This window comes from Notolabrus celidotus, chromosome 2 (assembly GCF_009762535.1).
Source record: "Notolabrus celidotus isolate fNotCel1 chromosome 2, fNotCel1.pri, whole genome shotgun sequence".
Taxonomy (NCBI): domain Eukaryota; kingdom Metazoa; phylum Chordata; class Actinopteri; order Labriformes; family Labridae; genus Notolabrus; species Notolabrus celidotus.
Window position 1 is genome coordinate 4,062,122 of NC_048273.1, and position 12,570 is coordinate 4,074,691.

General features: G+C 43.4%; 1 protein-coding gene across 1 annotated transcript in view; it reads right to left on the minus strand.

The window, feature by feature from the left end:
* The window catches only part of ddx49 (DEAD (Asp-Glu-Ala-Asp) box polypeptide 49), a 9,571-nt gene extending 2,570 nt beyond the window's left edge, over window positions 1-7,001 (minus strand). Inside the window, exons 1-10 of the mRNA XM_034673359.1 lie at window positions 6,728-7,001; window positions 5,440-5,563; window positions 5,232-5,317; window positions 5,010-5,131; window positions 4,457-4,644; window positions 4,026-4,166; window positions 2,214-2,289; window positions 1,901-1,977; window positions 1,688-1,785; window positions 1,529-1,603 (exon numbers count right to left, since the gene is read on the minus strand). Of these exons, the coding sequence (XP_034529250.1) occupies window positions 1,529-1,603; window positions 1,688-1,785; window positions 1,901-1,977; window positions 2,214-2,289; window positions 4,026-4,166; window positions 4,457-4,644; window positions 5,010-5,131; window positions 5,232-5,317; window positions 5,440-5,563; window positions 6,728-6,842 (1,102 nt within the window). The 5' untranslated portion in view covers window positions 6,843-7,001. The remainder of the gene's footprint in view (window positions 1-1,528; window positions 1,604-1,687; window positions 1,786-1,900; window positions 1,978-2,213; window positions 2,290-4,025; window positions 4,167-4,456; window positions 4,645-5,009; window positions 5,132-5,231; window positions 5,318-5,439; window positions 5,564-6,727) is intronic.
* Between the last annotated feature and the right edge of the window lie 5,569 nt (window positions 7,002-12,570).

Here is a 12,570-nt window from a genome sequence, read left to right on the forward strand (position 1 = left end):
CGTTTGTGGAGTTACATCATGCCTGTTCACCTGAGAGCGTTCACAGCTTGTAGGTCTCGGTCGATGCCTGAGGTTGAGTTAGTGTGTTTATCTTGATGAGGTTTCAGACCATGAGAGCTCTTCCAGCAAGTAAAGCAAATATTTAGTCATAGGACAGAGAATGAGCATGTAAACATTTCTCATTACTTGAAAACAACACAAAAATGACTCTCTTAGCTCTTCAGCTCGAGCACTGACTAGAACTAGGAACATCTCTCCAGTGTTAGCTTCTCCACACTGACTCCCCATAAAACCTAGATTAGAATTTAAAATCCTTCTTCTGACCTATAAAGCTCCACCTTCGTATCTTAAGAGCTCATAGTGCGCTAGTACCCCTCTAGAACACTAACGCTCCAAACATGCAGGCCTGATCATCGTACTTAAAGTCTCTAAAAGTAGTATGGTAGGTCAAGCCTTTAGATATCAGGCACCTCTCCTTTGGAATCATCTACCAGTCAAGGTCTGGGAGGCAGACACCCTCTCTACTTTTAAGAGTAGGCTTCAAACTTTCCTTTTTGATAAAGCTTATAGTTAGAGCTGGATCAGGCTTGGACCAGCTCTTAGTTATGCTGCTATAGGCTTAGACTGACACACTGGGATCCTGTCTTTCCCTCGCTCTCCTCTATCTGCCTGTCTCTCACTTTAACTCTTCCTGTCCCATTAAAGTTACTAACCATAGACCTTTCAGGAGTCCCTGAGCTCCCTTGTCTCGTAGGTTCCTCTTGTTTTCTTCACACGACCCCCTCTGTGCTCTCTCTTCTTCTGACCGTTTCCAGATTCAAAATGTCACAAAGTGAATTTAATAAAGTCCATAGAGCCCCTCTAGAACACTACGCTCCCAACATGCAGGCCTCCTAACCGTACCAACGTCTCTAAGAATAGTATGGGAGGTAGAGCCTTCAGCTATCAGGCCCCTCTCATTTGGAGTCATCTACCAGTCAGGGTCCGGGAGGCAGACACCCTCTCTACTTTTAAGAGTAGGCTTCAAACTTTCTGAGTACGAGCTGGATCAGGCTTGGACCAGATCTTAGTTATGCTGCTATAGGCTTAGACTGACACACTGGGATCCTCTCTTTCCCTCTCTCTCCTCTCTCTTACTTTAACTCTTCCTGTCTCATTAAAGTTACTAACCATAGACCTTTCTGGAGTCCCTGAGCTCCCTTGTCTTGTAGGTTCCTCTGGATCTCTGCTGCTCTGAACGTGCCAGACTCCAGCTGCTACGACTACTACTATCCGTTTCATCACTATCATCTCTCTCTCCAACTCGGTCTCAGCAGATGTGTGTCTAACATGAGTCTGGTCCTGCTGGAGGTTTCTGCCTGTTAAAGGAAGTTTGTCCTTGCCACTGTAACTTGCTAAATGCTGCAAAGTGCTCTGCTCATGGTGGATTAAGATGAGATCAGACTGAGTCCTGTCTGTAAGATGGGACTGGATCTTATCCTGCCATGATGTTGGGTCGAGTACTACTTTATGTAACCATGAAACTTACGAGTCTGCGCTTCAATAGCTTGAACCAGGTGAATGTCGTATTGAGTCACCAGTGTGACAGAGACGCCGTTCCTCCCTGCAGAGGAGGAAAACATCATCGTCAATATTGAGCTGCTTTTATTTAAAGATCAGATCAGATCATGCTGAGTTGTTTCCTGACCTGCTCTTGCCGTCCGTCCGACTCTGTGGATGTAGATCTTTGGAAGGCCGGGCGTGTTGTGGTTGATGACGACCTGGACGGTTGGAATATCTAAACCTCTGAAAGCAGAAAGAAGAGAACAGAAACTCTGTGACATCTTCACTGTGTTATAAGTTTTCAATTTAAGCAAAACACCAACATCCAGATAAAGAGCGTCTTGGCAGAACTCCTTACCGTGAGGCCACGTCTGTTGCAATCAGGATTTTGAAGACGCTGGCCTTGAACTTGGCGAGGTTTGCAAAGCGTTGTTTCTGCAGGAGAGAAAGAGCCGTTCAGTCTGCAGGCCCGTTCTTCTGCTATAATCCGCCCTAATCCTCCTCTGTCTGTTTCTACGTTCCCACAAAGGGCTTTATCTCCACATGTTTGTCTCTCTGCCATGAATGTGACAAATATTACAAAATCCAACCCTGACTTCTAAAGGAGCATCGAGGCTTCATGATTAAGAGTAATCCCAGTAATCCTCTGGCAGGCCGATGTTCAGTCTCACCTGTTTCATCATGGAGTGCAGGGAGATCGTCGGGAAGTTGAATTCACGCATCATCATGGTGAGGATCTGGCAGTCCCTGAGAGGAAATAAAAAGGGTTTAATACTTGTTCATGTACTCAAGGCATTCTTCTTTCATTCTTCATTCTATCTTCACTATCCATCCATCTTCCTCCGCTTATCCGGGTCCGGTCACAGGGGCAGCAGTCTCAGCAGGGAAGCCCAGACGCTCGTCTCCCCGGCCACTTCCACCAGCTCCTCAGGGAGGACACCGAGGCGTTCCCAGACCAGCTGAGAGATATAATCTCGCCAGCGTGTCCTGGGTCTTCCCTGTGGCCTCCTCCCAGACGGACATGCCCGAAACACCTCCCCAGGGAGACGTCCAGGAGGCATCCTGACCAGATGCCTGAACCACCTCATCTGTCTCCTCTCGATCCAGAGGAACAGCGGCTCTACTTTGAGCCTCTCCCTGATGTCTGATCTCCTGACTATCTCTAAGGCTGAGCCCAGACACCCTGTGGAGAAAGCTCATTTCGGCCTCTTGTATTCGTGATCTTGTTCTTTCGGTCACTACCCCCAGCTCGTGAGCACAGGTGAGGGTTGGAACGTAGACTGACCGGTAAATTGAGAGCTTTGCCTTCTGGCTCAGCTCTCTCTTCCCCACGACAGACCAGTACAGCATCAACATCACTGCAGACGCCGCCCCGATCCATCTGTCAATCTCACGCTCCCTCTTCCCCTCACTCATGAACAAGACCCAGAGATACTTAAACTCCTCCACTTGGGACAAAGACTCTCCTCCTTCATCTTTCAGCCTCATCAACTCTTAGGAGACTGTAACGCCGATCTATACGATAATTCGCTCCAGCTGACCGTTTAACCCTCCTCCTACCACCACTCAAGAGTCCGCTTTACATCTTCTTTCTATGATTCAAGTTTAGGTTCAGCTCTGTTTCCTCCCGTTCTCTTTAAAATCATCAGGAAAGAATCCCCCTGCTGCTTTATGTTGCCAAATTTGACAGCCTGGCAGCATTTAGGTCGCTGTTTACTCTGTGCTGCTTTGGTGATCAGTAAATGTGATGTGTGGCATTTCAGTGTCAGTATAAAATCAAAGCTGTTGGGGCGCTGGTGGCCCAGTGGTCTAAGCGCCCCACGTATAGAAGCTATAGTCCTCGTCGCAGAGGTCGCCGGTTCGACTTCCGGCCGGTCGACCATTTACTGCATGTCTTCCCCCGCTCTCTACTCCCCACATTTCCTGTCTCTCTTCAGCTGTCCTATCCAATAAAGGCAAAAAAGCCCCAAAATATAAGCGGCGATGAACGGGCCCTCGCACACCTGCAACCACCCCTCCGCCTGATGTGCAGCAGGTGTGGCGGTTCGCTGATTTGGTGCGATTTAAAGCCCCCAAAAATCCATTTCCTGTTTATGGCGAGACATGTGCGTTTGATGCACCGCCTGAAAGTCTGCCACGCCCACAATTTTTAGATTTCTCAATATTTTTTTGATATCTTTGAATCGTCAATGTGTCTACTATAGAATGTGCCTTGTTGGGACTGAATTAGAGAAAAACCCTCGGACTAGTTTGTAAAAACAATCAGGTGCTACATTGAACAGACTGCCAGAAAGCAGTTAATGCACCCAGGCTTTTAATTGAGACAGGCCTTTATTTGTCAAAACGTGCGGCCACACCCGGCTACTATAAGGGACCCTGCCTTTAATTGGGGGAGGCTTTCATTGGACCTCTATGGGATTTATTTCAAAGTTAAAGAGAGCATACTTTCTGACATTTTGAGGACCGCTAGCCGGGTTTCTTACTTGCACGTCTTGGTGAAGATGATGATGGACCAGTCGTCGTGCTCGTCAGTAAACTTCTGGATCAGGTGGACCAGGTAGGCGTCCTTCACCTTCTCTGGAGTGAGGATGAACCTCTGGTCCAGCTCCTCCACAGTTTTTGTCCTGTAATGGCGTTAAAGTTCACCTTAATGTTAAAGTTCACTTCAGAGTTCATGCAGACAGAGAGAGGTCAGGGGTCAGAGCGCAAAACAGCAACCACAGAGCTGGTTTGGCTCCAAGAGCGAGAGTCAGAAGAAGTTTTGGAGAGGATGATTTAAACTTGAATCACATCAGAAAGGCTTCAGATTTATGACGACAGTTTTCAAAGATGTTGAGCTGTAGAACAGATTTGGAATAAGTAGATCTCCATGTCTGACTGAACACAGTTTCCACACAGCTTCAGGCGTACTCACTCTGACTTGCTCTCCCAGAAGTGCGGATCGTTCATGGCGATGCTCTTCAGCTCCTGCAGGGTGTCGGTCAGTGTGGCGCTGAACAGAAGCGTCTGTCTCTTAGCCGGTAAAACCCCCAGGATGGTCTCCAGGTCTTTGGTGAAGTCTGTGCAGCCCTGCTCCAGCAGACGGTCCGCCTCGTCCATGATCTGAAACAGAGGCGAGATCAGAAGCTGAGGAAGTCTGAAGTTTCAATCCGGGGGGGGGGCAGCAAGTGATCTTTACACTTCCAAAAATCTAATCACAACTAATCTCCTGGTGTTGAAATCTATTGTTTTAATAATTCATGACACTGGAACTGGGTTTGGTTGTTTTAAGACACTTGCTGAGCGATCAAATGTATGATTAATTTCTGCTTCAAAAGAGTTCAAAGTTGATTCTGTCATGGACTTAAGGTTGTTCAGACCGGGTGATGATTGATTCACGAAGCTAAGTCTCAATGTTGGCAAACAGGATGTGAGTAGGTTGTTGAAACCTGGTCCAAGTCTCATCTCATGTTCCCTCCTGAACTCACCAGAAACTGGATCTTTCTCAGGCTGAAGGTGTTGGAGCTGCGGATGTGATCGGCCAGCCGTCCCGGCGTTGCTACAACAACATGCGGCTGGTTAGTGAGCTCCAGGGCCTGAGCCACCATGTCTGCAAGAAACACGAGAGGGACGACGACGTCAGCACAGAGGACAGGTCGTTATAGGAGCAGAACACAGGAGAGAGGTGAGACAGAGAGGCATAGTGTTACCCATTCCACCGACTATGATGGAGTCTCTCACACCAAGAGGCTTCCCCAGGACTCGGAACTGCTCTGCGATCTGATAGGCCAGCTCTCTGCATGACATCACACATCAAACATCATTTCTAACATCAATCAAAACATTTGTAATGCCTTGTCTTGTTGAGCTAAGCTGTGAGTGTTTATGTGGACACAACAGACATCACACAGCACAGACCTGGTGGGAGTCAGCACCAAGCAGAAGATGCCGTACGGGTCCTCTGACAGTTTCTGCAGCACCGGCAGCACAAACGCGGCCGTCTTCCCACTTCCAGTCTTAGCACAGCCCAAGCAGTCCCGACCTGAAAGAAAGTCTCCATCAGTCACCAGATCTGCTTTACTTACAGCTGTTTCTCTAGAGGACTTCAAGAGGGTTGTCATACTCTAATCATAATCCTTCTGTATGTTTGCTTATCTGCACACACTGAAGTTTATCACTTGTAATCAGAGTGACAGCAAGATCCAAAAGGACCTATGCCCTTGAAACACCTTCTCATTCAAGGGTTTGTATTTATTGTAATTATTGTAAACACTGTAGATTAATACCAAAGACATCAAAACTATGAAAGAACATATATGGAATTATTTAATTTTTAAAAAAGTGTTAAACAAAGCAGAATATGTTTTATATTTTAGATTCTGTAAAGTAGCCCCCTTTTTCCTTCATGACAGCTTTGCACACTCTTGGTATTCTCTCAGTCTGCTTCATGAAGTGGTCTCCTGGAATGGTTTCTAATGAACATGAGCCTTGTCAAGAGTTCATTTGTAGAATGACTTGCCTTCTTAATGTGTTTGAGACCATCAGTTGTGTTGTTCAGAGGTAGGGTTAGCACACAATGGATAGCCCTATTTGACTACTGTTGTAATCCAGATTATGGCAAAACCAGATTATTTCATAGTTTTGATGTCTTCAGTATTAATCTACAATGTTGGAAATAATTAGAATAAATAAAAACATTGAATGAGAAGGTGTGTCCAAACTTTTGACTGGTAGTTTAAATAAATGTGCCTCAGCCAGAGTGCAGATGAACATAATAATAATAATAAATACGGTTATATATATATATATATATATATATATATATATATATATATATATATATATGGTTTATATATTAGGTTATAGTTAATATTTGACAGTTTTCAAAGTAAATTGATCATCAGACATGATCATGTTAGACTGTCTGAAGACTGATCACAAGAGAAGCAGCTGAATCCAGACCTTTGAAAACAGGTGACCCACTAATTCTGGACACAATAATAAAAACTGTAAGTCTGAAATCAGCTGTTTTTAAAGCTTTAAAATCAAAACAAAGAGTTAGTATATAAACAAAGTGTTTATCTTCCACTTTAGACTCACTCTAAAGCACAGACATTTAAAACAGACACCACAAGTCAACATCCTTACATGACAGGTAAGTCACGTGGTGTGATTTAACAGATTATTTAAGGTAGATCTGAGTTACCTTGTATAATAGCTGGCATGCAGTTTTCCTGAACAGGGGTGGGTTTGTTGATCCCGAGCTGTTTACACTGTTTAACGAGCCAGTCTGACAAACCCAGAGAGGAGAAGTCCGCCATGTCGGGTCGATCCGGATCTCTTTATCTTAATGTCAAAATCCAGCTCGTTCTTTTACCAAATAAGAACCAAATGACTCTATTTACATGGAGAGGAACACATCCTCGTGTACGGCATGGGCACTACTCGTCGCGGTATGATGACGTAATAAGTTGACTTCTTCTTCTTCTTCTTGTGGAAGTTGCAGCAGATCAGAGGCAGAGACGGAGCGCTGCTGCCCCCTGCTGGTCAAAGATAAGATAAGAAATACACAAGGAATACAACTATATACTTACATAGTTAAAAATATAATAACAATAATAATAGTAATAATAAAGGTAAGATAGAATAGAGTAAATAGAATAGAAAAAAATAAAATAACATAAAAATAGAATAACAAAAAAAGAAGAATACAATACAAATAGAATAAAATAAAATAGAATAAAATAACATAAAAATAGAATAAAATAAAATATGTGCAAATATTACTAATATATTCACACTATTTACACTTCTATCTGATGAATAGCTAAGATAAGATAAGATATTACTTTATTGATCCCCCGGGGGGGAAATTCAGTTGTTACAGCAACCCAGACATAAGTACAATTTAGAAAGAAGTTTCAATAAGTAAAAAATAAGTAAAAATAAAAATAAAATAAAATAAAATAGAATAAAATAAGTAAAAATAAAACTAGATAAATAAAGCTAGAATACAATACAATACTCACAGATAGTGATGTAAGTTATTGCAAACACTACATGTAGAAGTCAAGAGTCCCGTTTGACAGAGAGACAGACAATTATTCGGCCTGTATGTTGCTGCCAGGGGCGCAGCCATCATTTCAGAAGTGAGGGGGACAAACTGTGAGGGTTGTTAAGATTTTAGCGCGATATGTTATTTGTTTCTTGTTGTTTTGATTCTTCTTCTTTTTAAAAAAGTGTTTTTTGGTATTTTTTGCCTTTATTGATAGGACAGCTGAAGAGAGACAGGAAACATGAGCAGAGAAAGATGTGCAGTAAAGCATCATGGCCAGAATTGAATTAGCTAGGTCAAAGGGCATCTCCTTTCAAACCCCTGGTACTGACAGTTTAGGGTTATTTCAAATGTACTGAGGCAGAGGTAATAAGAGGGGGGTCTGTAGGTCCTCCCCCAGAACATTTTGAGAATCTAACACTTAATTCCTGCTTTGTGGTGAATATTTTTGTGTCCATTTGTGTTAGTCTAGTGCCGCTTGCTGGCTTGATTGCTTTACCTTTTAGTGTGAACTTCGAGCACATCCTGGCCTCGGTAGAAGCAGCAGTTGGAGCGTTCCTTTCCGCTCTGATCATGAAAGAAAGACCCCCCAAAAAAGCAGCACTCATGGGGCATCAGGGGGAACTTGGAGCTCAGACTTGTTAGAATGGATTGAACGGGTGTCAAACTTGTTTCACGGTATAGAAAAGTGCCGGGGACACAGAGGACAGATATGTTCTGTACCATGTGTCCCCTGCGTCCGCTACACCCTTGGTTGCTGCCATCTTGTACCAGGGGAATTCGGCCTCCTAGAAGATACGAATATAATCAAAACAAGCTTCAGAATTAATTTAAGGAACTTTCTTAAATTAGAAGTTGAGTGCTAACTGCAAAACAACGAGCTATTCCCCAACTTTAAGCAACTTTACATCGTTTAAAATCACTCAGGTGTACAGATCTATTAGTGTTATCAGATAGTGAACATCTTACACCAATTTTTAAATGTTTAGATACACTGTCTGTTATCTGTAGGAGCTAAAAATGAGCTTTGGCCCCAAACTGACATACACTGTGGATATATTCTTGTCCTGGCATTACTTCTGAGTGGGTGTTCATTTTCTGCCGTGCTCTCTAAATTTCCCCCGGTCCATTTCTTTATGAGCCTGAAAATGTCAGTGATCTTTATTCAGTAATTATCAGAGGCTAACATATGCAGTGGAGGGTTTGCCACGTCATCTACATCCTGCAGCTCCTTTAAAGGATCTTAACCCCAAACGTTCACCTCGTTCACTCTTTACGGCTCTCTGTGCTCCTCCTGCTGGTCGCTCCGACTCGTTCCTCTCACCGAGCTGGAATAATTGGGCCTGAAGTTTAATCTCCCGTTATTCAGCAGATTTTTTATGTGCTGCTCTGACATTCAAGAGTTAGGAGGAACTGAACTTATTCCAACTTATATAGCACCAAATCCCAACCAATGTTCTCCTCAGACTCTTTCCAAACAGAGCAGGTCTAGACCGTACTCTATGTTCTATTATTAACAAAGACCCAACATCAAGACCGGATCAGATCCAGTTCCATCTTACAGACAGGACTCAGTTTGATCTCATCTTAATCCACCATGAGCAGAGCACTTTGCAGCATTTAGCAAGTTACAGTGGCAAGGACAAACTTCCTTTAACAGGCAGAAACCTCCAGCAGGACCAGACTCATGTTAGACACACATCTGCTGAGACCGTGTTGGAGAGAGGGATAGAGGGAGATGAAGAGAGAGAGATGATAGTGGGGAGACAGATAGTAGTAGTTGTAGCAGCTGGAGTCTGACATGTCCACAGCAGCAGGTCAGAGCAAACCTACGAGACAAGGGAGCTCAGGGACTCCAGAAAGGTCTATGGTTAGTGACTTTAATGGGAGGAGAGGAGAGAGAGTGAAAGACAGGATCCCAGAGTGGCAGTCTAAGCCTATAACACCATAACTAAGAGCTGGTCCAAGCCGGATCCAGCTCTAACTATAAGCTTTATCAAAAAGGAAAGTTTGAAGCCTACTCTTAAAAGTAGAGAGGGTGTCTGCCTCTTGGACCCTGACTGGTAGATGATTCCAAAAGAGAGGTGCCTTATAGCTGAAGGCTCCACCTCCCATATTAATTTTTAGAAACGTTAGGTATGATGAGCAGGCCTGCATGTTGGTTGTCTATGGTTCTGCTGAAGCCGAGATAGAGAGAGGGATAGAGGGAGAGAGAGATGATAGTGGTTAGACGGGTAGTAGTAGTTGTAGCAGCAGGCTGTCTGCGGCAGAGATCCAGAGGAACCTACGAGACAAGGGAGCTCAGGGACTCCAGAAAGGTCTATGGTTAGTAGTAGTTGTAGCAGCTTGAAGTGAGAAGTCTTTCCTGTTTTATTTGGTAACTGGGAAAGTATTTCTGCCATTTCCTCTTTCAGAAGAATGCCCACTCGTCATTTTCCTCTGACATAATATTTTTGAACTGATCTGTCTAGCAATTAATAAAAGAAAGTTGTTGGTTACAAAAAGTTGCTTGAAATGTTCTTACAACATTGAATGCAGCAGCAGAAGACACAGTGTGTTTGATTCAACCACAGAGAGGAGAGAAATCTTCAACAAGTCCCATCTGTGTGTGCACACCAGGCTGCCAGAGGTGATTAATGGTGTGCGTGCGTGCGTGCGTGCGTGCGTGTGTGTGTGTGTGTGTGTGTGTGTGTGTGTGTGTGTGTTAAAGGCAGAGGGCATGGAGGTTCAGCCCAATCTTGTCCACTCTGTCCAGCTGTGCTGCAAACTGCCTGGGCCCGGCTGAGAAGTGTCTCCCTAAATGAACATGAAGGTTGTTTGCTTGTGAGGCAGAGATCTGATGCTCCCTGTTGTCTCCCTGCAGCACAGCCGAGCAGTCAGCTGCAGAGCGGTAACAGTCCACTGAGCAGCAAGGTTTGTGCACAGAGCTGCTCCCATAGCTCTTCCACTACATTTGATGCTGCTCTCTCTCATGTTCAGCCAATATCCACACAAATGAGTGCTTTGTTTGGATGTAGTAATGGCTCAAAACCAGGGTGACTGAATTAATACAATGAAGAGCAGCTCTGTTGGAGCTATCTGTTGATCTATTTTAGAATTAATAAGTAGTATTAGTTGTTAGATGTATCCAAACCTTTCTTTTTTATAGGTAATTAAAGTTAGATTTTGGGGATATATTTTTTGCTAGTCATTAGTTATTTAGGTAGGTAGGTGGCAGAAGGCCAGCATGCACCTGGGTGGGCCTATTGTTTTTCACCAGCACAAGAGAGGCAGCAGGAGCTGTGATTTTCTTTGTTCCTTTAGTTTGCCATCAAAATAAACCATTGGAAACCGCTGAACTCATGCATGGACATTGGACTTCTTCTGCCTGCGTACATCACATCCCCACGGTGCATCAGTGACCCTTTGATTAAGTTTAGTTAAAGTTTGAGTTTTATATTTTGATTTTTCTTTGAGTTTTTTTTTATGACAAATGGCCACTACAAGCTCTTTTCAAAACGTGACAGCAGTCAAGATTTTTTGGGGGAGTGATACAAATAAATGTTTCAGTTTTCCTCCACTTTTCTTGTTTTGTTTACATTTTTCTTATTTTTCTTTTTACAAATGAGCAGCTTCCTCAAAGTTTAACTCTTCTAAAATCCCTTTAATCAAGGGGCGCCACTGGCCTAGCTGTCTGAGCACGCGCCACATGTGCAGAGGATGTAGAGTCCTTGTTGCAGCGGTTGCAGGTTTGACTCCCAACATCTACCACTTCAATCAATCAATCAATCAATCAATCAATCAATCAATCAATCAATCAATCAATCAATCAATCAATCAATCAATCAATCAATCAATCAATCAATCAATCAATCAATCAATCAATCAATCAATCAATCAATCAATCTTTATTTATATAGCGCCAATTCACAACAACGTTATCTCAAGACGCTTTTACAAACATAGGAGGTTTAGACCACTCTATGTCAAATTATGAACAGAGACCCAACACCAAGACTCAGTCTGACCGCATACTTAATCCACCATGAGCATTGCACCTCGCAGTATTTAGCTAGTAACAGTGGCGAGGAAAAACTTCCTTTAACAGGCAGAAACCTCCAGCAGGACCAGACTCATGTTAGACACACATCATGCCTTGACCGAGTTGGGTCTGGAAAGAGGGATAGAGGGGAGTAAGAGAGAGAGGTGATAGTGATGAGACGAGAAGTAGAAGCTGTTGCAGCTGGAGTCCGTTTGCTGCATGTCTTCCCCTTCTCTCTACTCCCCACATCTCCTGTCTCTCTCCAGCTGTCCTATCCAGTAAAGGCACACATCTCCAAAAATACAACTCAAAAAATCTTCAACCCTCCTGTTATCATTGGGGTCAATTTGACCCCATTAAATGTTTAAAAAAATATGGTTAACATATTTATTTTGCTTCATATTTCATGACTTTTCCTAAATGAAAGGGGACAACTAGGTAAACAGAAAAATGAATATTATTACACATTTTATCCGCATCCGTGTTCCCTGGGGTCAATTTGACCCCTGGTTGTTTCAGCTGTTTAAAACATAAGAAAAATCTACTTTTTACACGTATTTGTTTTGGTTGTTTTCGGATGATACTGAGGTCCATATAACAGACAATTTTATCATCTAGAAAAACCTCCCTCTGCTTTAGGGCCCTGACCTGACATCACCATACCTGAACACAAGGCACAGGGGAGAGTTCTTTCCCATGAGAACATTGATATTTGCTGGACTGTGGGGTGGGAAATATTGTCCTGTGAAGACACTGATGACTCACACAACGTAGGGGTGGAGCTGACATATAGAAGAATGCACAGCTCAGTAGAGTTTGAGGATAACAGGAGGGATAATCAAACATCATGAGATAAAACATAAAGAAATGGGAGGAGTGGGGGAGGTTTAGCTTTTTAAATTTGCCTTAATTTAATGGACATGATGTTCCCATTATCATAATGCATTTCAAAACTAGGCCTCCTTATCTGCTT